Source organism: Montipora foliosa, chromosome 9 (genome assembly GCF_036669935.1).
Source record: "Montipora foliosa isolate CH-2021 chromosome 9, ASM3666993v2, whole genome shotgun sequence".
NCBI classification, from domain to species: domain Eukaryota; kingdom Metazoa; phylum Cnidaria; class Anthozoa; order Scleractinia; family Acroporidae; genus Montipora; species Montipora foliosa.
In genome coordinates, this window is record NC_090877.1 from 10,495,906 (window position 1) to 10,522,196 (window position 26,291).

The window sequence follows — 26,291 nt, forward strand, 5'->3', positions numbered from 1 at the left end:
AGACTGTGCAGAGTTGAGTACAAATAAATACAAATAGTCAGACAACAGAGATCACAGATCCACTTGAGGTATTCGATTCCTTCTCTGTCTTTGTTAAACCCATAAGTAACCTGAGAATTTTCCATTTGGTTTCAGTTTTGTTCATAACACGACACTTGGTAAAATATTAGAAATACTGCTCACTTTGATTACGGCTCGACGAGCGAAACATGTTGTCGAAGTCCATTACTCGTCGCTTTTAAGATTCTAGTTATTTGTTTTTCACCGCCTGTCTTGTTTATCCATATTGACGTTCCATTCTTGAGCTCCATAAAGGTATATTTCGTTTAAAGATCCACCAAAACGCCATTTGCGTTTTAATGACTTCGACGCCATTGCAAGTTAATTAAATATTCTACTGTGTAACAGCAGAGAAATCTACGCATTTCTACTACCCCCTGAAACTTACCAAAATACGCGCAGACGACTCTACGCACAAAGACACCACTTACCAGGGGAGTGACAGGAAAGACTTTTCCCGACACGGAAAAAAAGAAGAAAAAAGAGAAAACGACTAAATTAAACTCGTTTTCCGACCGGATTGCCATATGGCAACCCAGTAAAAATTCAGTTTCAACGCCTTCAACAGTGTTCCGGATAAGAGTCGGGTCTCGAGTCAATAACCCGACAAAGAAGGCTTCCTGACCCGACAGGTGAAATGTAAATTGTATCCTAGAGACTCTTGTCCTTCGGCCATCGAAGTTTTATGAGAAAAACAACACATAAAGCGGTGATAAACATAGTAAAGCAATGCATTTTATGAAATCTGACTTGACGTTTCATATGTGGCAACATACATTTTCAAAAGCAGCCGATATTATATGAAAAAGTATTTATATTTCAAAAGAAAATGCAAATGATCGGGGTAAGATATAAAAATAGCAGAACGTTCGCATTTTCTTTTGAAAAATAGTTTTTCATATAATAATGGTTACTTTTGAAAATTTATATTGCCACATACGAGACGTCAAGTCAGATTTCATAAAATGCATTGCTTCACTATGTTTATCACCGCTTTATGTGTTTTTCTCATGAAATGTAAATATTCAGTTAAATATTACAACAAAATTAAAAAACGAAAGACGGAAGTTTCTTAGCTTAAAAGTACGTTTACATTAAGCACGATTACATTCTTCCCTGTAGTTCGTTCAATGTAAACCAGAAGATAGTTGTCACGAGGTGATTACGTGCACCTTTGTGGTTGCCTAGCACGTGATCAATTTTTTCCTTTTGACAGAACATGACCTTTCCCTTGAAAATTTAGTGTTTTCACGATCGATTGTCATTAATGTTTCGCTAAGAATTCGAAATTCAGAGTTTTATATAAAAATGGTTATTTTTTTTCTTCATCTGTCTTTTGGCTTGCCTTTTACTTTTAACTCGAGGCTTTTGCGATACTATTTGGTGCAAACGTAAAGACAAAAAAAAATTTGACCTGCCATCAGATTAGACTGAAACGAAGAGGAATTATGAAGCGGAAACATGTTCAGCCCTTCCTTAGTGTGCGGAATAACCGTTTGCTTAGTGCAACTGCAAGACATGCTTGGTATTCAGGTCAGAGCAATTTGCAGTTAGTTTTTTGCAGATTATTTAACTTAAAGAAAACAGGATTGAGTTTTACTCAAGTGCGTATTTTGTTATCTTTGAACTGAATTATTACCAAAGCTTAAAAAAGTAAAAGATCTCAAAACTGGACAGAACATTACAAAATAATTCGTGTGAAAATATGAGCCCACCTTACTCCCCTCCCAATCCCCCAAAAAGCCACTGCTAGCACAACGTTGGGTGACCCCTCGAATGGTCTACATGACTGCCCACTTGAAAAAGTTAACTGCAATGCTGCAGTTCAACACCACCCAACTCAGTGCTTTGTGTTTTTGTGTAACACGCACCACAGGCAACCCAGTTTACGCTCATGGAGCGTCTAGTTATTTTTTCATTGTGCATTTTTTTTTTCAAGTGGAAACGTCAACGAGAATGCCAGCAAACCTGGCATGCTTTTTGCCTGCAACCTCTCAGTTCTCATACTCTGGGGAAAGCAACAGAACAGAAATTTGTTGAACACACTTGTAATGTTATCTCAATATTAAATTTCAGGCACTCTTTTACGTAGTTTGTCTTTCGACATAAACAACTGCTTGATTTGGATGGAAGGCCAGTGACTATTATTCACTCCTCCTGGAAAAGTTACTTCTGATTTTGGATTACTGAATTTTCATGAAGGAGTTTTCACCAATACTCTCTAAGGCCATTTTATTTGTCTTGTCATCGCTCAATTTATGTGATCATCTGCACCAGATTCTTAAGTTCAAAAAGATTGTTTTTACCAGTTATTTTACAGTCAGGTTGTCACACTAGACCAACATTTAGAAATTTTCAAATTATTGCCAGGTGGTGATGTATGCCAGTTTTGAAGTCTATTATTATTATTATTATTATTATTATTATTATTATTATTATTATTATTATTATTATTATTATTATTATTATTAATAATAATAAAAGTGTTTTCGGATATCATGCAAATTATGGACAGTATTGTGGAAGGAAGGTTCGGGACCATTTCAAGAGCTTTACATCAATGGGCATGGTGTTGTTTCAGAATGACCATAAAATGAAAATAAACAACACACTCAGTTTTCCTTGGTTGGATTATAGGCTGTGTGCAGATAAGTACTGTTAACTGTGCCAAAGAGATAAACATCCCAGCTTGAAACCCTTAGCCAGATGTAGACTGCTCAATCTACTAAAGGAATTACTTCATTGAAGGAAAAGTATAACAAAGGTTTGCATCAATTTGCTGCAACTACAAAGTTCTACGATATGGACTAAAACAAACATCAACACTTAATATAAGTTAGAAGGGGAAACAAAACAAATTTATGCCTGAGAGAAACATCAAGATTTTAGAGAAACAATATAATTACTTTGCTTCGGGGCAGTGCATGGGACAACAAAGATATTCACTGAATGCAGCCAGTATTATGTACATTTGTATTTTTTATTTTAATTAACGTTTTCCATACTAGCCTTACTGGCATGTGTAAAACAAGGTTATTGAGGCTAATTAATGCAAAGTTAATAATAATTATTTTATAATATAGTCTTTTTGCTAGAAGTCATAGGACGTCAAAGTAACCAATGAGGGTGTCCCACTGTTATATGCAATTTAGTGTCATTTTGTCAGCAAGGATCCTAAATAGGCACCCACACAGGAGCAAGGAATCTACTGTAAAATAAAAAGACTGAAACCTCTGGTATCATACCTTTTATTTTGTTTTTGGTGATACACATTTTGTGTTTAAACATGATTACCCAGGTAGATTGTATCAACAAATATACATCCTCAAAAGACCACAAATAGTAATTGCAACCACAGATCTTCCAAACAAATTAACAATAAAATCCTTCTTGGCATTAAAAGTACGTCTGCAACATTTCCTCAGCCTCCTTTTTGGCCTATCAGAAGAAAAAGGGAAAGGAATATTAAAGGAGACCCATTCGAAGGTTAATTCATTTGTCCCTAAGCTTTCCCCATTGACAAGCAAAATCTTCTGGTGTTAGACAGAGTGAAGTCTTCAAGTGTTACTCACTTTACATAGACACTTTATTTTATTAAAAAAATCAGGAATAAGTTTATGTTGACCCGGGCGGGTCAATCATCAACATACTTAAGTTACATCATTTAGTAAAGAAACTAAAAACCGAAGAGTTAGACATTGTTAAATTTTAAGGAGAAGCATAACTGGTAAATACATCAATAGTTACACAGTGTACCAATAAAGTATAGGAGCAGATTAGATACTAAAGTAATTGGATCAATTTGTTTTAATTGTTCAGTCTTTGAGTTTGGAGATAATATTTTCAACATCTAGATAAGGGTAAAGAATTAAATTTTGAGAAAATGGAAGGTCAAGAAGAGATCAAATAACTGTTCCTGCATGGGGAAGTCTTGCTGTTAGCTTGTAAGAGCTTCTTTTAAAAATAATTACATAATTCACTACTGTCTTGAAGGTTTTGATGAAAAGTACAAGTAGAATATCAAGAATCATGGATATGTTGATTTTGTCAAAATCCTGTCACCTGAATCTACAATCTTGGACAAAAAAGGGTTGAGAATATAAAAAACAGGGGTTATTTTGCGCACTACATCCTCAATATCGCACATTATTTGCCATCCCCCTCCCCCCTACAACCAATGTTGACAAGCCCCGGCTCGACATGCTTTGTTTCATCTAGCAACATTGATCAGGGGGGGTGGGGGCAAAAAGAGAGCTTCTTTTTCATACTTGTGATCAGAGTTTAGTCCAAAAGCAGAGTTTTCTCAACAATTTTGTCCAAGATTGTAGATTTGAACGCACATACACAGACACCCAGTACCAGTATTATGTTTTCCCACATAGTCCCACATTAATATTCATCATATTGCCTGGACTCTCTATTTGGAATTTTGCTTTATCTAACAAGCCTTGTGGGAGGTGCAGTGGCCTCGTGGTTAGTGCGCTTGACTCCGGATCGAGTGATCCGGGTTCGGGTCCTGGCCCGGGACATTGCGTTGTGTTCTTGGGCAAGACACTTTACTCTCACGGTGCCTCTCTCCACCCAAGGTGTATAAATGGGTACCGGCGAATCTAATGCTGGGGGTAACACTGTGATGCACTGGCATCCCATCCAGGGGGGAGTAGAAATACTCCTAGTCTCTCCATGCTACAGAAACTGGAGATAAGTGCCAGCCTGATGGGTCTTCTAGGCTCATAGCAGACTTTACCTAACAAGCCTGCACGATCAACATTGAACTGTGCAAGTTGCGTAAAATGGAGGAATTTATTTTCCTACCAGGCTACATAAGACAAATTTTAGTACAAACCGCTTTGTCATCTGCAGTTTTCTTCGGATTGTTGTTTGCCGCTTTGTCCAGCCACATTTTAGCTTCATCCATTTTCTTCAAACGTAGAAATGTCTTTCCAAGAAACATGTGGTTTTTAGCATAAAAGTTTGGATCCACTAGGGTATGAAAGAACAAGAAACATTGACATTTGACTACTTCTATTACTATTTTATTTTACTGAGCATATCCTAAAAAGCTACATTAATTTATAAAGAAGATTGTGTATAATGGACAGCCTTGAAGAGCCTTCCCCCAAAATATTGCACAACTCGGTTTAAATCTTAAACTTGCACCATGGACGAAAGTATCAATTCAGAGATGTTTTTGTCACAAAATGAACACTTGTAGATGGATTGTCAGCAACTTGTAGCACTTACATGGTAACAAATTTTAGAGTCAGTGATCTTAACTCTAAGTACAATAATGAGTCATCAACTACCTCTTAAAGAATGAAATCTCTGCCAGAAAAAAAAGTAGAACAGAGGCAAACAGTTAGAGAGATACTTCAAATCTGAATGTGAGTCCTTAAAGGGGCCTACCTCTTTCCATTCCTTGGTATGGAAGAAAACACCAAGTGTTTTATTTATATATATATATATCTCCTTTTCAAATAATTTCTTGGAGTGTATTCATTCTGATCCTATTGCAGCTATTTAATTTTCTTTGTTTCAACACATGGTTCTGGGTTCTGAATATTTGACCAGCAGGATGGATCAAATTGTTAATAAGTTATAAACACTATATATTTTCTTAATCTCCAGCTACTATCTTTATACTTACATTCCTCAGCTTTTTGAAAATGTCCTAAGGCCTACAACACAATTCAGAGATTATTACAGTTGAAGCAACCACTCTCATAAGCGACCAGCTCTAGTTAAAACCACCATTGTAAAACCCCGTTTTAAATGTCACTTAATCACTCAGTGAAAAACTATGTCCCCATTAAACTCTCTACTTGAAAGCTCCTGTAAGCAGCTGTTCCCATAAGCGACCATGATCACCTTTGGGATTACACAACTGGGCTTTCCCATTGTTTTTTTAAGCTCTCGTAAGCGACCACTTAGCGTCTATCTTGTATGTCAACACTTAAAATAATAAAAACACATTCAACCCACTGCGCCAAGAATTTGAAAGAATGTAACAGACCTGCACAGTCTAACTTTTGTGAGTTTGTGGTCAGATAATTTTGAAGCCTTGCTTTAATAAGCGTCAGTATTGTTTGAAGATTTGACACTGCTGGGTTGTATGTTGCGACAAATGGTACAAATTGTCTCGCTGGTTTTGGCTTTTTGTTTAAGAGCCGACTGCTTAGGGTAGCCTCACTCTTCAAACTGGGCTTTGAATGCTTTGGCTGGGGATGTAATTGTAAGGATATTTTGGCAGATATGATTGAGAATAAAGAAGTTCCCATTATCTTCTTTACCATCAATAAGAATTTAAAAATCCTAGAGACTTTTGCTGAAATATCTTGTAAGCGAGCATCATGATATTTTAGAATAAAATAGATGTTAATGCTGGTAAGCAAATACTGGGCAGCGCCTGGGAGGAGAGCGTGACTTCCCATCATGTGACTACCTTATTTGGCTATTTCATTCATCCCGCCATGTGAGCCTTCTCAGTTTGACATTTCCAAAGCTCAACTAGTTCTGTTTTTTCCGTTGAGCAATTTAATCTTTGCTGGGGAATTTGCTGACCTCACAAACGCGGTTTTTTTTACGCCCCTTGCTATCTAAAACCTTTTATTTATTACTGGAACTCCGGAACAATTTATTGAACGGCTTCACACCGTTGTTCCTTCCGCACCATCTTGTAGCTCGCGTACACCAAGCGTCCATCTGACCCGCAGAGAAACGTTCACGCTCCACCGTGAAGCCCCTTTACTTCAAGTGCCTCTGCTGAGGAAGTTTCATCCTATATAGACCCACCAATTGTCACCATCCCTGACGATGCGCTGCTTGAAACAGCGGTCAAAACGGTCAAATTTTATTCCAAGATGGCGTCCAAGCAAGAAGAGCTTCACACACAGACACGTCCCCAACCACGTTAGCCACTCTTATTTCCATCATCGTGGACGAAAATCGAGGAATCTACCGCCAAATCAGTTCCTGCTCTAACCTCAATAGCCTCCGCCTCAATCTGTGCAACCTCGACAAACTCCCGCCATTTGCTACTCACCGACGACTTCGACTTCATCGCCAGCCTTCTCAACCATCCCAGTGCCAGCAACAACATTCCTTCCCCATTTTTCAAGGACAGTCGCCGTTATCAGCACATGTTCTAACCAAAGTTAAACGCGCAACGTTAAAGGGTGAGTATGTTGAGTTTGTCGCGGTGCTGCCAGAAAACTCGCGCCTTTCAGATAACGACCTTCCCGGGCTTTCCATTTCCTTTATCGGTAAACCACAAAGAGTTCCCCCCTCCTTTCGGAAAAAGTAAGCCCAGCTCGATTCTTGTCGGCATTTTCTGTATGGTTTTCTCAGGGGTGGATCCAGGATTTTTCATGAGTGATTTGCACCAACTAAACTAGGGGGGTTTTGGGGGCATGCTCCCCCAAGAAAATTTGAAATTTGGTGCTCTCCGAATGCCATTTTTCCGCACCATCATAACATTGGCCTCGACAGTCATCCATAGATAATCCTAAATCAGCTATATCAAATCTTTGAAAGCTACTCCTGTCGTTCCATCCTCACAAAGGTAGAATCCCACAAACCCTTCTCTGACTGTTTTGGTTGAATCAAGAAATCTGATCACCACTGAAAGATTTTCTTTGTTTGATACGTCAGCTGCTTCGTCAGACATAATAGAAAAATAATTGCTCCCCCTGATTTCCTGCGACAAATTATTCACTATGATAGCACCCACAGTTGTAATCATCTTGTTTTGACAGGTTTAAGAAATATGTCGCATTTCTGGGTGCAGTTTTCAAGTGACGTTGCAGTGTTGATCGCCGCTGTCAATTCGAAATTCTAATAGTGCCTGAAAGTTTCCAGAAAGACTGGCATTTTGTGGATCATCATCTCGTGGACCTCTGAGGGCTATGTTGTTTCTTTCGCAAAAAATTATTGTCTTGAACAGGGATTTCAGAATTTCGCGATTTGTTTTGATTTGTTGTTGAAGTAAGCTGTTTATCTGTCGATCAATTGGGAGCGATTTTCTTGTCATATTTCTCAAAAAAATTAAAACAAGAAGGATAGTTGACTTCGTGAACTGCAATAAAGGGCTGAAAAATAAGGTTTGGAAGAAATTTGAGTGATTTCTGCAAGTCACTTGAACTACTCTGGATCCACCCCTGGTTCTGCACTTCTCACTTCTTTTCCCCAAAGGGCGGTAGAGATGTTCCCCTATCAAGCGACCATTCGATTACCCAAAGGAAGTTGCGGGCTTGGCATGGCCTTCCTATGATGTTGACTTTCGTAGGAAAACAGCCACAAACCTCCCCCTCTAAAACAGACATCTAACCCAGGGTCCAAATTAACTTGTACATTTTGACCTGTTTTATGGATACCAGAAAGCAACGACCGCATGGTCTTGTCTATGTGTCAAGCATTATCTTTTCACTTTCAAAAGCGCACATTTTGGAGAGAAAAGGTATCCGACTTTGAATGTACATTTAATAATGAAATCTATCTGCCCCCTAGTTTGTCGAAAATTTCAGCTACGGAAACACTAGTCACACCCTGTCGAACACAATCCGCCATAGTGGTACATTCCTCACACCAGTCCTTGAATCTCTTTACTGAGTCGTTTTTCCCCCTGCAATACATATTTTATGAGAAACAATGGCTTGTGAGGTTATGGAGGTTGTTAACGGAAAAACTCCTTCATTTCTATTTCAAAACAGTCTCAGGATAAAAAGTAAGACACCTCTTGGCAAACAGATCTGACCTTAAAAATGGTGACCAGTTGTGAAATTCTGGTCGCCAGTACTCAATTTTGTAGTCGCATTAGCAACCAGGAAGGCGCAATTTCAGACCCCGTAACCTGCCTCCAGAATAATCCCCATTCACCCCTGAGGGAGCTCCAGGGAATGGCCCGGAAAAACCACTACTACCTCTACACAGCCCGTCCCGTTGGCCTACGGAGTGCCCCTTCATTTTTAATCAGCTTTCCATATCCCCCCTCCCCCCTCCCTGTTCGACCTGCTCACAAGTTCACCCTGATCCCTTTTGTTACTCATCTGTGCAATACAGGCTCCTACGGCACTATTATGTTTATCTGGCAGCACTTGACAACCTTCACATTGAGTCTGGCTGTCTCCTGGACATTCTGGCTATGCCAGTCCTTCACAAAAGTTTGAGGGGGATCAAGCTCTCCCATGGGAATGCAAGAAGGCTTGCCACCTGATCACCTCATCAGTTCTCCATAGCATCTAAGTATACTAAGTTACAACCTTTTAAGTCTACCAAATGTTGACTCCTTTACGTTATGGGCTGCATTTACCCTTTCATTTTTTGGCTTCTTAAGAAGCAGCGAATTTACCTGCAATGGCAATTTCGACCCTCAGTCCCACCTTGCTAGAACAGACATTTCTTTCCATCCCAACATCCTTCACCCTACTTCATTTGACACTGCAATTTAAAAGTCCAAAACTGACCCTTTCTGGGAGACAGCCAGGCTCAGTTTTGCAAGGTCAAACTCAGACCTTTATGCATCGTCTGCCCTGCAAGATTATATGCTCAAAACTGCAACTCAAGACCCTGGCCAGCTACTCTTCAGCTTCTCCTGTGGACCATATCTCACCCAGACTTCACACACCAACAACTTATGGTCTCTCTTAAACCTCTGTGACAATGACAGCTCCTCCTCTGCCTCTCACAGCTTTAGTATTGGTGCTGCTACAACCGGCAGAATCACTGGCATTTTCAACTGGCTCTTCAAATTCTGGGTCGCTGGAATCATAACACATACCAAGCTTACATCAGGACTCCAAAGGAAACAATATGTCAGGTTCCTCAGTCATTGGCCTCTTGCTCCTCCTGCTAACAACCCCCTGGAATCCTTGAAAGCACTTGAGTATCTCATTGAAACTTGGATTTTTCTAACAATCAGTAATGATCTATGACATTTCCTTGGATAACTTAATTCATATTTTCCTGTATTGTCCTGAACCTATAGTGTTTTCACCTATGGGTACAGCAATCATGTTGGCATCCCCCTGGAAGCCTGCTGTGTGCGTTTGCTTCCCCCCCCCCCCCCCCACCCTCATTTCTCCTCGATACGATTGCCTTTCATCCCCTTTTCAGCCACATGCCAGCCATCACATGGGTGAAAGCACTATCCAAAGCTTAATGCCATGTTTCTCCTTTAAAACAAAAAAGGAAAAAGGCCCATTTGGCACTTGAGGGCTTTCTGTGACATTCTCTTTCCTTAGGCTTTCTGCCCTCTCGAGTTCATGTAGTACTATTGGAAATGACTATTTTGACGGAAATGTTTTGCACGAGGGTCCTATCCCCTCCAGCCAAATGTGTTGTGCGAGGGTCCTATCCCCTCCAGCTGAATGTTTTGTGTGAGGGTCCTATCCCCTCCAGTCTAATGTTTTTTGCGAGGGTCCTATCCCCTCCAGTCAAATGTTTAGTGCGAGGGTCCTATCCCCTCCAGTCAAATGTTTAGTGCGAGGGTCCTATCCCCTCCAGTTAATTGTTTTGTGTGAGGGTCCTATCCCCTCCAGTCTCTATGCGATGCCCATTGGCTTTGGTTTTTTATTATTTTTTTTTTTAATATATATATTTTTCAATATGCTCATGTCGTATTTTCGACCCCTATCTCCACTCGTCGGTTCTCTACTTTCACCTTTGGGGCAGGCAATGTTTGCTTTTGGCTATTGCAACTCCGTGGAGATGGGGTCATTTTCTCTCCCTGTCAAATTGGGAGCAAAACCACTAAATGGGCTTCGCACAGGGCACTCCTCGTTTATCTCGGCGTTTTGGGCGGGGAATTGCTGCCTGCGGCACCCCTTCAGCCCTGTGCTGAAGCCCCGTTAGGGAGGGGGCATATTGTTACTCTGCTGGACTGGGTTAACTTGGCCCCAGGACATTATGCCAGCAACTATGCCCGCCTTGCAATACAGGCATGAGGCACCCCCTCGGCTAGTTGCCGAGGCCCCTCATCCGGTGGTCCATACCGGCGGTGGGTATTATCCGAGCCTTGCCAGTACATTCCCTGCCCCTCGTTTACGCCCAAGTTGTGTGTATTGTCTTTTATTGCGCACCAAAGCATTAAATGATATTTTAGAATAAAATAGATGTTAATGCTGGTAAGCAAATACTGGGCAGCGCCTGGGAGGAGAGCGTGACTTCCCATCATGTGACTACCTTATTTGGCTATTTCATTCATCCCGCCATGTGAGCCTTCTCAGTTTGACATTTCCAAAACTCAACTAGTTCTGTTTTTTCCGTTGAGCAATTTAATCCCTCCCTCCCGCCCTGTTTGCTTTCTGGTTCTCTTGTATTTTATTTTATTTTTTCCTTATGAGCTTCTGTAACCTATTCAATAGTTCTCCTTAATAAAATATGGGCGGGGAATTGCTGCCTGCGGCACCCCTTCAGCCCTGTGCTGAAGCCCCGTTAGGGAGGGGGCATATTGTTACTCTGCTGGACTGGGTTAACTTGGCCCCAGGACATTATGCCAGCAACTATGCCCGCCTTGCAATACAGGCATGAGGCACCCCCTCGGCTAGTTGCCGAGGCCCCTCATCCGGTGGTCCATACCGGCGGTGGGTATTATCCGAGCCTTGCCAGTACATTCCCTGCCCCTCGTTTACGCCCAAGTTGTGTGTATTGTCTTTTATTGCGCACCAAAGCATTAACTCTATTTTTTATAATTTTGGTTGCTTACAAGAGCCCATTTTCGTACGCAACCAGCTCCAGGAGTGACCACTTTTTGAATATTTCCATGGGTTTCTGCTTACGAGAGCTTTGACAATAATTTTACAGTAAACAAACTCTAAACTTGATTGCACACATCACCATGATGTTACCTCTTCATAGGAAGATGTTGGCGGTGAAGCAAAGATAGTGGCTGCTAGTTTTCTAGTGACCCAGCCCATGTCAGCAAAAGTAAAACACCTGCAAAAAGTATTAGGAACAGCATCAGACAAAGGAAACGACAGCAAAGTCAACAGTGATGGATACAGACGTAGGCCAAAAGAAGAAGTCACTGAAAGTAATTCCCAAGTGTGGCAGCTATTGTAAATTTCAGAAGGATCTACCTTTAACTTACTTTGATAAAGTCAACCAAATAATATTGCAAATTTCCCCTCTGTGTGGAAAGCTTATAAAATGTTCTCATTCACATTTATCCTTGGCTAGCACTTTTCACTTGACAACAATAATTGATATGGTTTTCATAGGGCTTTTCAACAAGAAAGGAAGGCAAAATAGTTCTTTTTTTCATCTGTTATTAATTTGTATGAATTCAAAGTTACGGTATTATTCTTTTTATAAAAATATAGCCCATCACTACTTTGATTACATAACTGAAATTATATGACAAAAAAGCTGGACAGCTGTACAAACACAGCCTTTTAATACTGAAATCTTGTGTCTGGTCAAGTCTCTGTGAGAAAACAATGAGGAAAAATGATACTGAGAAAGTTACTATGGAATTGGAGAATTATGACCTACCAAACACCAAGTACATGACGAGAGGTGGCATCAGAAGGATTCAATTCAATTGCTCTCTGAAAGAAACCCATTTTGAAATGATAAATAATTTATTCATAATGATAACAAAAGTCTGTGGTAGTGTGTCATACATATACACATAAGAAATGTTTGTTAGATCATGATTCAAAATAGAATCTACATTTAAATAAATAAAGCTTTGTCTCAGAATTGAGTCAAAATAGATGGCAAATCAGGGGTGGATCTAGGGGGCGGGTGCAGGGGTTGTGCACCTCCTCCCCCCCTGAGGCTTTCTCATAGTACTCAGTCTGGTAATCTGCAAAAAAAAAAGGTCACCAGTCAGCTATGCAATTCCTTAGTGGTGCAACCCCTCCTAAGAAAAATCCTGGATCTGTGCCTGCAAATGTCTTAACCCCTGTTATGTGTGGCTCATCTCCACCAGGTAAGGGACTTGACTTTCAGAATGTTGCTATACAATCCACTTTGGCTGTTGGTGATTAGAGAATCACTTAATATAATATTATAATAATTAATGCGGTTCCCTAAGGACTATGGTTGTGTTTTCACTAGGCCGATTAACTAGCTGAACATTCTTTCTAGGTGTTTGTTTACAGACCGACATTTACTAGTTAAACTTGACAGCTGTTTTCACTGTGAAATTTAAGCCGTTTACTCAGAAGATTCAAATTACAAAAGCATGCAACTTTGAAAAAATGCGGGACACGAAGCATTTTTAATGACTTCTCTTGTACTGATTCTCGCCGTATTTCTCCAAAGGAGACGACTTTCTTTCACAGGATGCGACTAATGTCTCGACAAATGGAGAGGATGCGACGGATTAGGGTTTGCTCTTTCAGAATGTTGTTTAACTTTTTCGCAATGGTGTCCCATGCGCCACTGTTTCTTCTTCTACTAATAGGGAAACTGTCCCTCCATATTTCCAAAAGAAATCTTGCCTCAGCGTCCGACCAATTGGGACATCGATTTCGGTTAACAGATCCTTCGGTCGGACTGTTTTCCCTGCTTTCGCCGGTACTTGTGGAAGATGCGGCTTAAGATGATGCGCTGCGGAGAGATGTGGCTGGCATAAATTGTAGAACATTTGTGCTCTAAAGCGGGTACTGCAGGTTCTGCATACCGCCACCATGAAATCGGTAAGGTCCTGGCCGAGGAACTGACGGATCTAATTAGGCCGGAGGAATTGTAAATCGGAACGGGAAGGTATTACTAATGAATTCATCTGCCATTTCAAAACCAAAGTGAACCAGGAGGCGAGTGCGAGCGTCTGGAAAGTATTTGGCAGTTCACGATTTGGCAGGCATCCGTCACTACCGGCAATGTGATTGGCTGCGGCATTTACCAGGACAAGTTATACCATCTCGCGAGGTAGTATAACTCTGCAGGAATTTCCTGTCATAAAGGCGAGATAATCCCTTGTTTTTTCATGTGAAAACAGCTTGCATTTGTAACTTGCTTAACTTAGGACAAGCTGTTTTCACTGAACTTCCGGACTTTTCCGACTTTAACTAGTCAAACTTGTCCTTGTGAAAACACAACCTATTTGCTGAATAGTATCAACAACTCTGGATATTTTCTGAATCATTTTCCTAATCCCTGTGATGTGTGTTATTCACTCTCTTCAGTCCTGAAAGTGAGACTAAGAGATTTTGCTCTGTTTAACACCACACGATTTTACTTGTCAATATGGGCAACTTTGGGAATGAAATCAGAATGGAAAGAATTTTGAACTAATTGATAAATGCACATGTTACAACAAATGACAAAACACATTGTGTAATGATGCTTAGGTTTAAAGCTTTTTCTCAAAAAAAAAAACATACATGAAGTAACATCGAAATCAATGTTGCCATAATTTTGAATCTTCAAAGAAAAAAAGGGGATGATGTGGGAAAGGGAGGGATAAAGGAAAAGAACAGAATTGGTTTTTCTAATACTAGACGGTTACTTGAGCGGAGTGTACGTGGAGGACAGCAAAGTTTAATCAGTTCAGTAAGGTACTGAGGAGCTAATCCATGAAGACATTTATACATGAGAAGCAGGATCTTGAATTGTATTCGGTATCGGATTGGTAGCCAATGAAGTTCTTCTAGTATTGGCATTATGTGGTCATTCTTCTTCGCGCCTTTGATTAGGCGTGCCGCAGTGTTCTGGAGGCGTTGAAGTTTATTCAGGTCATAGTCAGTCGAACCGTACAGTATGCTATAAGTGTAATCAATGCGAGATGTCATCAAAGTGTTTACCAACCCAGCTGTCATTTAATATCCAATGGGAGTCTGTTAAAATCTCACCTCAAAATGCTCTTTCATGACAAAAGCATTCTGTAGTTTGGCCTTTGTTCCTTCATATTCCCCAACAAAAGAAAGTGTAATCGCATACCACTGGTAAGAAGAAGGCAACACAAAAATCTGAGAAAATCATTAATCTAAAGCAATGGTTTGCAAGGTAGCCGAGGTTTCAGAAATTAACTACTGTCTGGTCACCAAGTGCCATAGTCGTTTTATTCCAAAGCACAGAACTGTACAAAACAAAACCCCTAAATAAAGATCAGAAGTTAAAAAATATGTGGAGGAAGCCCTGAAAGAGGCTATGCTTGATAAAAACAGTATATCCACAGCAGAGAGCATCAGATCTTAGTTGATGTCATGATGATATGTTGCCCAAAAACCTCATTCAAATAACTGATGTCAATGTTCATTTACGGAAAAGCTCTAAAATAATTTTGCACAAGGGTAGCACAATTTTGTACAATTGCCAGTAGCAAAGCTTCATGGTAATGTTTTACATGAGACTTCAATTTAGCAATTTTTTGTTAACACACTAAAATACCAAGAATTTGACAGCAAAACGTTACTGTAGTAACTTAAAAGAAATTCTTTCAACCAAAGAAGAAGAAAATAAAAATCCTTTTATAACACGACCAGCAAACCATCATATAAAACTATTCGACTGGAAATTGACAAGTTCAACATAAACTGGAACAATACTAATTACTTTAGAACGACCATTATAATACCAATTACTTTATGTGCAGCAAAATTTTTGTCATCCAGGCTCAAAGCCAGTTTAGCATGATCAAGAGCTTCATAAGTCAGTTCTTTTTTCTTCTGTGTATCTTTGCTTTCCTCTGCCATCATTCTTTTTACTTTTGCTAACCTCCACTCAACGTCAGATTTTTGAGGTTCCTTGTATTTCATCAGCAGGTCATATGCCTTCTGCAGCTCATTGTCATCACACAAGTCATCCACTGTCTTAAAATCATTCTCCATCTCACTCATATTGCTGTTTATTACTGCTGCAGGTGATTTTTCCTGAAACTTGGAGGCTCCAAACCAACCAGTGGCTGCAACTAGGGGAGGAACTATTTTGCTGGGTTGAGATCTCCTCACAAGTAGATAACAAAGTTTTAAGACCTACAAAACACTTTGATGATTATTATTATTATAATAATTAACAATTAGACCCATGGCCCTTGAAGGCGAAGGGTCTAATTGTTTTAGTATCACCCAACTAGTCAGACAGAAAAGGCAATAACAAAGTTGACAAATGCAAGTTGAAGAAATATTTATTTGGGAATAAAACGAAAGAAAGCGACACGCTTTTCGCTACTCGAGGACTATTACTAATAGTCCTCTAGTAGTGTAGCCAATCAAAATGTAGGATTTGTATTAGTCCACCAGTTGGGTAATACTAATGATTATTATTACTCTTAACACCGGGAGCCCACACAATGTTTGTGTAACCGTTTCAATTGAGTGTCGTAAAACCAAAACCAAACTAATTACTTTGGCCAATCAAAAAGGACGGAGACAATCCAGTAAACCAACAGTAAAAGGTAGCCAGTAAACGTAGCCGACACAAAGCACGGGAAAAAGTGCAAGCGTAAGCCACGATTGGTTTTGGTTTCACTTGTGATTGGTCGAAAAAGTGGCGCGAGAACTTTGAACCAATCACTGAGTAAAGTAATGCAAAAACCAAAGCAATTTGCTAATTACTTTCGACACTCAATTGAAAACACCCATCCAATGTTTTCGGAGATCTATATTCTCAATTTTGAGATTGATTTCAGTGATTTGCAATGTTTGTGACGTCATCAATTTTTTATTATAAGAAAAACTTGAATATCTCTAGGGCAAAAGATGGTACGTATTCCAAAATAAAAAACACCATTCTTAATCATTTTGAAAGGTCTTTAAATGAGCAAAATTTTTTTGTTTTTCTTCATAGGCACTTTAAAATTAAACAAAATCAATTGCCGTGTGTTGATTCATCACTCACAAACTGAGAATGGGGACGGCCTGTCGAAGGTTGAAAAAAATATCTGAAATATCGAACACAAGAGTGTTTTCAACCATCAACGGCAACCATATGCACCCACTTCTCGATCTAATTTTGAATTTTCATTCCCAGCATACAAGTACAGCTGGGCTTACATTCATGAGGAGCAAGTTACATCTTGGGGTGCTTTCTCTATTGCGCAAATATAGAAATCCACGTCAGAACTTATTTAATCAAGAAAGCTGAGGGAAGTTGAAACTTACTTACGACTTATATATAACTCACTGTACCAACAAGTTCTTCGTGGCAAACCAAGAATTAATCCAGTGGCTAGTTTGTTTCACATTCAACATATTAATCATTATTAATCAAGATGCCACGTGCACAAAATATATTTCGCACTAGTTAACGTTAAACTTATTAACGTTAAACTTATTATTCCACATATAAGCATTTTTGTAAGCTATATGTATTAGTCATTCAAAAGTGTACGTTTCTCTAAATATCTTTTGCAAGCATACCTTTCTATGAACGTGCCTTGAAGAATTTGGAGGTGATTTAAAATGTTGAAGTGCTTTTATCACAAATCCTTCTCCTTGAAATAGTCCTTGTAATCGCCACGCCAAGCGAAACTTCTCAGATAGAGCCGCCATCGTGAACGTGAAATGATATTGGAGACTGAGACCCACTTTGTGTTGTCCGAGCGCGCGGCAACCAAGGTCCTGTGTCAACTTGTGTGCGCCCGTTGCGTGCCCGCGCGATGTTATCATAACTACGTCCATAAATCAATCAGTCTTATTGTTTACAAACGAAATAGGCCCTTAAAATGTACGATGGTTTGCTTCAGGCTCCGATCTCTAGCATTAGTTGAGCGGTTTCAGGCCTATCTAAGGACGCTTTTCATTTGCATATTTGACAGAACTGAACGGTCAGACCAGGCATTTGGAAAGACTAACGCTACAATGCCTTCAAAATTATACTTCGAGGATGATATACACTCCTAGCTCCTCCGGAAGAATGCAAGGGATTATCATGCAACTATTTCTTCACATTGTTGCATTTAATTAGTGCAACTGAACTGACGAGTCTGGCCGACCAGTTCTGACAAAAGGAAAGCACCCTAAGTTTCTCGACGCAATTTTGTTACCTTTGAAAGCGGGAACTGGGACAGACGGCACAGACACAATCTTAACTTCCGGTGTTTCCAGTCTGTCAGACGACGAAAGACGAACTATTGCGGTTCTCGGTGTAGTGGTAATTGGAGAGCTTAAGCACGCACGTTTTTGAGACGCGGACGGCATTTAAAATTGCTAAGATCTTTTCCCCATTAGAGATGATTGGTATAAAAATCTGGGAGACACCACTGTCCTGGCACGCGAAAATTTCTCTTCCGGTTGCCGTCCGCGTCTCAAAAACGCGCGTGCTTAAGCTCCCTAATTCCTTCCCAGCGAAGACCCCACTGAACTATGTATGGACAAAAATTGAAACTTATCGATCTCAGAGAAAAAGTGAGCAAGCAAGTCATGACTTTAATTTGGAAATGTTCCCCTCAAATATGTACATAAATATGAATAAAACTATTCTCTTATCTTAATATTTGCACAAGTTTCTTTTTAAATTATCTTTTAATACAGTTCTGGATTCTTCTAGAATTTTTATTTTTTATATGTAAATAGTAATTAGTAATGGTATTGTAAATAGTCGTGCGTTTTTAACATGAGCCATTGGCTCGGGAGATTGGGCAACCTCTCCCTACGTTTGCGACTTAAAATAAAGTTACCTTACCTTACCTTACCTTACCTTACCTTAAAACACAAACTGCGGTTACAAACATTTGCTTGAACGGCATAACTTTTTATAAACTCAACGTGTCGTGTGTTGTTACATCATACATCATCAGAAGTGACCATTATTCAGTTACAGATACATTTAAATTCAAAAATACAACTGAACGGACTGGGAACCAACGAAATTGATTGACATAAAACAACAAGAAATATGCTAATAATACACCTTATTCCAAAATGGCCGCTGATTTATGCGCATACAAATTGGCCCTTGTTGCCTCGTTCAAGATATAATATTCTTTTGAATTTTAAGCTTAAGAACGAGGCATCAAGGGTTAATTTGAATAAAAACAAACGAATATTTAAATGGCGGCCATTTTGGAATAAGGTGTATAGAGATAAAGTTTCTCACTGCCAACGTTTCCATTTAAATCATTGATAAACAGAGACTCTAATTTCAGAATGTATGTCTGATCAACCAGTTGCTAAAATTTCAAACTGATTCGTGATTTAAGCCAGCTTTAAATGAAAACGTTGGCAGTGAGAAACTTTATCTCTATTATGAGCATATTTCTTGTCGTTATATGTAAATCAATTTCGTTAGTTCCAGTCCGTTCAACTGTATTTTTAAATTTAAATTGAAATTTATCTGCAAATGAATAATAATTCCTTGTGATGTATGTTTTGACGTACGATACGCCAAGTTTATATAAAGTTATGCAGTTCAAGCAAGTGTTTGTAACTGCTGTTTGTGTTTTATTCTTATTGAAACTTAATTAAATGGTCCAAGTCAAGTAATTTTTATGAGACCAATATATAAATATATACCGATTATGCTGTAGCAGTGCTAGTTTTACTGAAAAGTGCAAATTTTATACTCGTTTTTCCACTGAAAAACGAAATCATCTTGTATTACATGGTCCTCCTAAAAGTCGCGTAAAACAGGCTGGAATACAGTAAGTTCCCAAACTACCCACGGTCAGGGCCTCAGGGGCGCCTACCACGGTAAAGAAAGAAGGTAAGGAAATTAATTTCCAATGAGTAAAACTGTTCGTATTTACTGAGATTTTAAAATTGTTAAATTGGGCTCCTCAGGGGCACCCAATGATAATCTTCTGTGACAAATGTGTTCGGGAGAGTCAAACTGTTCTACGAATTTCGGTTCTACGTTATTAAACAGCTATAGAATTTTTATTAAAACATCACCTACTGATGGATTCGCAACCAGGGAAAGTAGTCCCTTACGTTTTCGGAAAGGATATTTTTGCATTTTTCGGCAATTAAAAATTAAGGTCACCTGGCGCTTTCGGATGAGCAAATGGTTCGCTGCGAAGTTCTTAGAAGGCCACTTAGAAGCAATTTCTTAAATGAAGATGGCATTCCCTAAAATTTTTAGACACTTCAATTTTCAGCTAAGATTTCCGAACAGATCATCAAATTCTTCTAGGTAATAAAAACACCCGTTTAGACAATTTTTATACATTACAAGGAGCCTACAAATGTCTCTCAAAGGGTTTTGGTTTAATTTGCTCGTTGGGTGACCTCTGCTCCTGCCTAATCCGTAAGGGTTTCTTTTTTCCATCGAACAGATCCTCTGTAGCCATCCTTCCTTCCGTCAGCAAACTCAGTTCTTTCTCTGGATAAAGGGGACTCTTTGCTGACATCACTGTTTTCATTTGATTTCATTAACATACGAGTTTGCTCATAAAAGGCGTCAATCACGCTATTTACAAATTGACTTCAAAAGGTAAAAGAGCCCTTAGTTAAATCTCCAATTTTAAGCCTTTTAGCTTTGATAACGAGTAAGTTATTACCCATCTAACTCTGACCGGTTGATAAATTCTTGGGTGGCAAAGGTGCTCACACGCCCGTACATTCTTTGTAAAATTTCAAATTTTCAGAGATAATCGCGGATATATCGGGTTGAAATTCTGAGATTGCTCATTATGCAATACACTTTCAATATTCATTACTTTATACCCAGCTGACTGAATAGAAAACGATAGCTTTGTGCTTATATATATATTTAATGTTTTTTTTGGTGCCCGTCACGATTCAAAGGATTTTTGTAGAGATACATGGGTCCTCTTGAAACGAGACAAGTGTAGAATCACCTGCATGCATCCTGGGTCTTGAAAACAAATTACATTATGGGAGATCATTAAATCGAAAATAACAAAAACTTCCCAGAATAGAGCCCAGTGATTGCACCCCGTCCATAAAAAGGTACTTGCCTTTTGGACATATAGATAGGAATTAAACCAGTTAATAGATTTGGAGCTGAACCCACAAAGCCTAAGCTTTCCTAAATATGGTCCAAAGTGTCAAAGGCTTTTTTTGTGGCCTCCAATAGAAAACATGCGTCTGACACCAGATTAAGCTTGTGTAAACAACAAATTGTCATTAATAAAAGACGTTAGTACTCTTTCAGGTCGTTTACTATCAAACTCTAGAATGAGATCAGTCCGGCTTCAGACCCTCTTTGAGATCACTCGACGCGATCAGCATCATAAGGAGAAACTAAAGAGAAGATCAGAAGCAAAACACATCTTTTGTTGCCGTAAGGCAGTTGAGTATGAAACACGTGCCATTAGTCATGCAACACACTGTGTCACGTAGGCCCAGTGGGGTCATATACCTTCTGAACGAGACAAAGAAAGTCGATTAGACGTGCGATCGAGCACGGTTTGATTGAAAAGATGATTCGAGCGGCAACAACATCTAACTGGGATTTTTTCCTTTAGCCGTGCCTGGAGCATGAAACCACACTGTGTCACATGGGTTGCGTAACAAGGTCGCACATTGTTTGGTTGATATGCATGTGCGCATGCGTTAGGTAGTCGCCATGTCAGTGAGTCAGTGAGTGCTGGGTGCACCTTGCTTTGTGATAAGCAAAATGTCAAAAATATCAATATAAACTAAAGCTACTACAAAACATTACACGGCTATATTTTAAAAAGAAGACTGACATAAGTATTTCAAAAATGACTGGAAAGGAAAATCCGTAAGTTTTTTATATGCTAGTTGAATTTGGGAATAACGGACATGCAAAAACGAGTTACCTAAGATGAAAGGTCTACCTACATTGGAGTAGGGGAAAGTCTGATTGAACGGTGAAGGAAGATATTATCTCGCGCCAAAATTTCGAATGGCGCTACCTTTATTTGACTAAGCTAAAAGGTGGTTCCCAGAACAGGAATATAGGGTGTAATTAAATGATGCCTGTGTAACAGGCAGCCCAACGGCGTAAAAACCAGTCGCGTATCTCCGTCTTCAATAAGGCAATTAGCCACGTGCTTGTGCTTCTCACTAAAGTTAAGCCCTATTAGCTGGGGTTGATACTTGGATGGGTGACCGCACATGAGATCCCTTGTTGTTGACTTTTTGTTCTTGTTTTTTTTTCTTTTTGTTTCCTTTTATCGTAGAAACAAATTGCACTTTTTAAAGAAATTCCTATCCCGTGGAAAGCGACATGAAAAGACTTTTACCAGACCAAACCCTCTGTTGTGAACTCAAACCCTCTGGCAAAAGATGTTACGCGCCATCACAGCAGTGTTGTTACGAAACTGGTTTTTGCATTGCATTTATAACATTTTGCCTGATTTCGAAGATGGTACCCACCTTTTTGGAGTGCAGACTTGGCGCAAAGAAACAAAACTCCCCGGCCTTGTTTTTTTTTGGCTCATTCACGGAGCGGATGTGGCATTAATTTGATGGAACAGAGGTGGACGAAAGTTGCAGGGCGCGAACTTCAGCATTTTCATTCCGTTCAGTGTTTCCAAACTCTCGAATGAAGGAAGGGGTAGTTTCTAAAGAAACTATGGTGCTGCGTCGGTGGGGAAGTAGTATACAAAAATTTGGTTTATCAACGGAGTTGATAATGTAAATTGACCACCGTACAGAGATTCTAAAAGCTGACGTTTCGAGCGTTAGCCCTTCGTCAGAGCGAATCGAGGGATTATGGGTTACGTGTAGTTTTTATAGTAGAGTAGGAGCTACGCTATTGGTGGTAACATGGCAACGTGAAAAGTAGGAATATATTAGTTAAATGAAAAGCGTTCGTTAATACCGTGAGGATTAAGGGTGCCGATTTGAAAGATGAATTTTTGTTCCAGATTCTTGCGGCTTTCCGTCGTACCTAGATGTAGGGAAAGGCCGCAGATAGCCATGTGTTTTTTGGAGTGGTTAGGCAGATTAAAATGGCGAGCGACTGGCTTAGATGCATCCTTGTCATTCTTCTCAACATCGCGAAGGTGTTCGCGGAATCGGTCACCTAGTCGTCTACCTGTCTCACCAATGTATAATTTATTGCATAACGTACAGGTTATGCAATAAATGACATTTGCGGAGGTACATGTGAAACGATCGGTGATCTTAACAGATCGCTTAGGTCCCGATACTGCCACTAATCTCATCATCAACACCCCAAGAACTTCGTGCATTTACTTCTTGCCTAAAATTCACAAACCCAACAACCCAGGTCGACCTATCGTTTCTGCCTGTAGTTGCCCCACCGAACTCATTTCTAGCTACTTAGACAGGATTATGACGCCTATCGTCAAATCTTTGCCATCATACATTAAAGACAGTACACACGCACTACAAATTTTCCGCGATTTCAATTTCTCCGGCCAAGACAAACTTATTTTCACCATGGACATTACATCTCTATACACAGTCATTCCTAACAGCGAAGGTCTTCAAGCACTTAAACACTTTTTCGATCAACGCACTGTCAAAGAACCTAGCTCGGAAACGCTCCTCCGCCTTGCCGAACTAGTTTTAACGCTTAACTGTTTTTCATTCGCCGGCAACTATTACAAACAAATTAATGGTGTAGCGATGGGCACAAGAATGGGACCTAGCTATGCCAATCTTTTTGTAGGATATGTTGAACACCAATTTTTTAATCAGTACAACGGCCCCAAACCTGAACTCTACGGCCGCTACATCGACGACTGCATCGGCGCTATTTCATCCAGCAGAGAAGAACTCGATCAATTTATAACCTCCGTCAACTCTTTTCATCCGGCTCTTAAATATACCTGGGAAATTTCGGAAACTTCATTGGCTTTCCTATTAGAGGCAACGTGCTATGTACTAGTGTGCACTACAAACCTACTGATTCACACAGTTATTTGTTGTATTCATCGTCACATCCATCACATGTCAAGAACTCCATTCCTTATTCTCAATTTCTTAGACTTCGACGTCTATGTAGTGATGACTCCGATTTTTCCAGCAAATCAGAGGAGATGTGCCAGTTCTTCGAAAAACGTGGCTATCCTGTCTCTGTGATCAAAGCGGGCCATCATCATTATTACTCTAACAGGAGCTCATCAAGCCCTCATGCAAGGCCTTGAAGTCAACCCTTTCCCGGGTATATTTATTTTTGTTTTAGAATGCCTCCCTAAGGGGATTCAGCGCGCCCGCTGTTTTAAAAGCCAATCAAAATAGGGCCATCTCAACCTTAAGGGAAATATGATACTTTTGGCGGGAAAAACCTGTTCCTAAAATTAAATTTACTCCCGAAAGGGTTGACTCAAGGAGATAGAGGTTGTCCTTGATGAGTTCCTGCTTCTCAGAGTTACACAGGAAGTGATTATCATTTCAAAATTCGGGAAACACTTGAAACCAGAAAGGTAATTGTAGTGTATTCATTCCAATAGCAACACAAATGTATTGTTAGTATTGACCCCAGTATTGCATAAAGCCTCATTTACACTAGCAAGTTCTGCTTGACGAGTTTTTCCTTGACACGTTTTCCTTGGTAGTGTAAATGAAAAATATGACAAGTTCCCTTGACAAGTGCACTTGACAAGTAATTTACATTGGCAAATTTTGTCCTTGACAAGTTTTTCCTTGACAAGTCAGTGTCCTTGTTCAAAAACTAGCATGCTAATTTTTGAACAAGGAACCCTGTCAAGGAAAAGCTTGCCATATTTTTCCATTTACACAGCCAAGGAAAACTTGCCAAGGAAAACTTGCTAGTGTAAATGAGGCATAATTCAGAGAACTACTACTATTGTCTTGTACTCAGTGAAACTACTGCAGGTTGTTAAAGTGCCACGAACATCCCAACGAAAGGATGTCTTAAAATTTGTCAAAATTACCTAAGATGGTTTCCACAATGTTTAAGAGCTCGTTAAGTGAGTTTGAAGCTGCCGTAAACAATTTCTGTTCGGATGTTCTAGGGGAACATCCTGTCGAAATTTCTTGGGGGCTTTTTTGCCTCGTCCGACATTTCTACCAATCGTGATGGATCTGATGAAAATATTTACGTTGCGTATTCGTCCTTTTTTCTCGAAAAAATTAGGGGACGTTTACTTAAAGTATGATTCTCAAACAAACATCTACATCTACATTCGCAACTTGCAAGACCCTGAATAAGGACATTTCGCAAGTGACATATAAAATAAGATAAAATAAATAAATAAATCTAAATAAATAAGTAAATAATCATTATGAAAAAGAGAGTACATGAATATAAATAAATAAAATCATTTCACTCATTCACTAGGGCGGCGCCCAGAGCTCTTTGAAAACAGTGAATTGAGTTCGACTGTATAATGTCCGCACGCAAACTGTTCCAATCTCTAATCGTTCTCGGCCCAACGCTGAACTTGTATCCACCACATGTTGCATGAAGTGGAGTAAACTTAAGTGGGTAGGAGTGGCGGGTCCGTTGGAGTTGCTGATGTTGGACATAGATCAGACCAGTAATTTCAGCTTCGTTGTTACGTGTTTTGTAGAGCATGCATAGCCTTGCAATTCGCCTCCGGTCCTTTGCTGTAGTGTTGGCCACTGTTAACTGTTTAATGCTTGGGAGAAACAGCCCTCCTCTCTTGAGTAAGTCTTGGTCACAAAACGAGCAGCCCGTCTCTGGACTTGCTCTAGCATGTCTATTTGGTATTTTCTGTAGGGATCACATGATACACAAGCATATTCTAACGAGGGTCTAACCACTGAGATATACGCCTGAGCCTTGATTCTCTCAGGGCAAGGGTGAAGATTTCTTTTGATGAATCCTAGTGTCTTATTGGCTTTGTCCTTTACATTTAAAACGTGCATTTTCCAATTAAGAGTTTCATTGATGCTAATCCCTAGGTATGCCTGGCGGTCCACCACCTCAACAATCTGATTCAGCATGGTATAGTGGTAGGTAATGAGTTTTTTTGATCGGTGAATACGCAGCACATAGCACTTAGAGGGATGGAAATTCATTTGCACATTTGAGACCAAACTACGAGTTGGTCCAGGTCACTCTGTAAACTTTGTGCATCAACTCTGGCGAAAATGATACAAGTTGTATATCTTCAAATTTTATGCTATTTCCAATATCACAGTTGACTTACTCATCTCAGTAAAGTTCTAGCGTTCTCCAATGTACTTTCGAATTTTCTGTGCAATACTCAGCCTCTTCACTACTTTTCCAAAATACCTAGGAAATCTGGTCTGAAAGAAAGTCCAAAATCTTAGTGCGCCTTAAAAGTTTGAGGTCTAGCCCAAATTCCTTCCGAACAGATAGTTACCGAGCTACTCGTTTAGTGCCCCTTTAATAAGAGCTGATAATGCAATAGCTCAGTTTAAAAAAAATAATGTTATGGATGGCAGTGTTATGGATTGCGATAAAACGATGAAAAAGATCCTCTTACACTT

At 39.7% G+C, this 26,291-nt stretch overlaps 1 protein-coding gene across 2 annotated transcripts; it reads right to left on the minus strand.

Moving 5' to 3' along the window:
• Window positions 1–3,291: 3,291 nt before the first annotated feature.
• LOC137970492 (regulator of microtubule dynamics protein 1-like) lies at window positions 3,292–17,523 on the minus strand. Of its 2 annotated transcripts, none has more exons than XM_068817012.1 (8): window positions 17,367–17,523; window positions 15,591–15,980; window positions 14,859–14,948; window positions 12,550–12,605; window positions 11,904–11,991; window positions 5,708–5,738; window positions 4,907–5,043; window positions 3,292–3,498 (listed from the first exon to the last, which is right to left on the minus strand). In XM_068817012.1, exons 1-8 carry the CDS (start codon window positions 17,496–17,498, stop codon window positions 3,457–3,459), a joined length of 966 nt encoding a protein of 321 aa, XP_068673113.1. In that variant the 5' UTR covers window positions 17,499–17,523; the 3' UTR covers window positions 3,292–3,456. The 2 variants fall into 2 exon arrangements, with proteins under 2 accessions (XP_068673113.1, XP_068673114.1); XM_068817013.1 differs by lacking the exon at window positions 17,367–17,523 and adding an exon at window positions 17,109–17,236.
• Window positions 17,524–26,291: the final 8,768 nt, after the last annotated feature.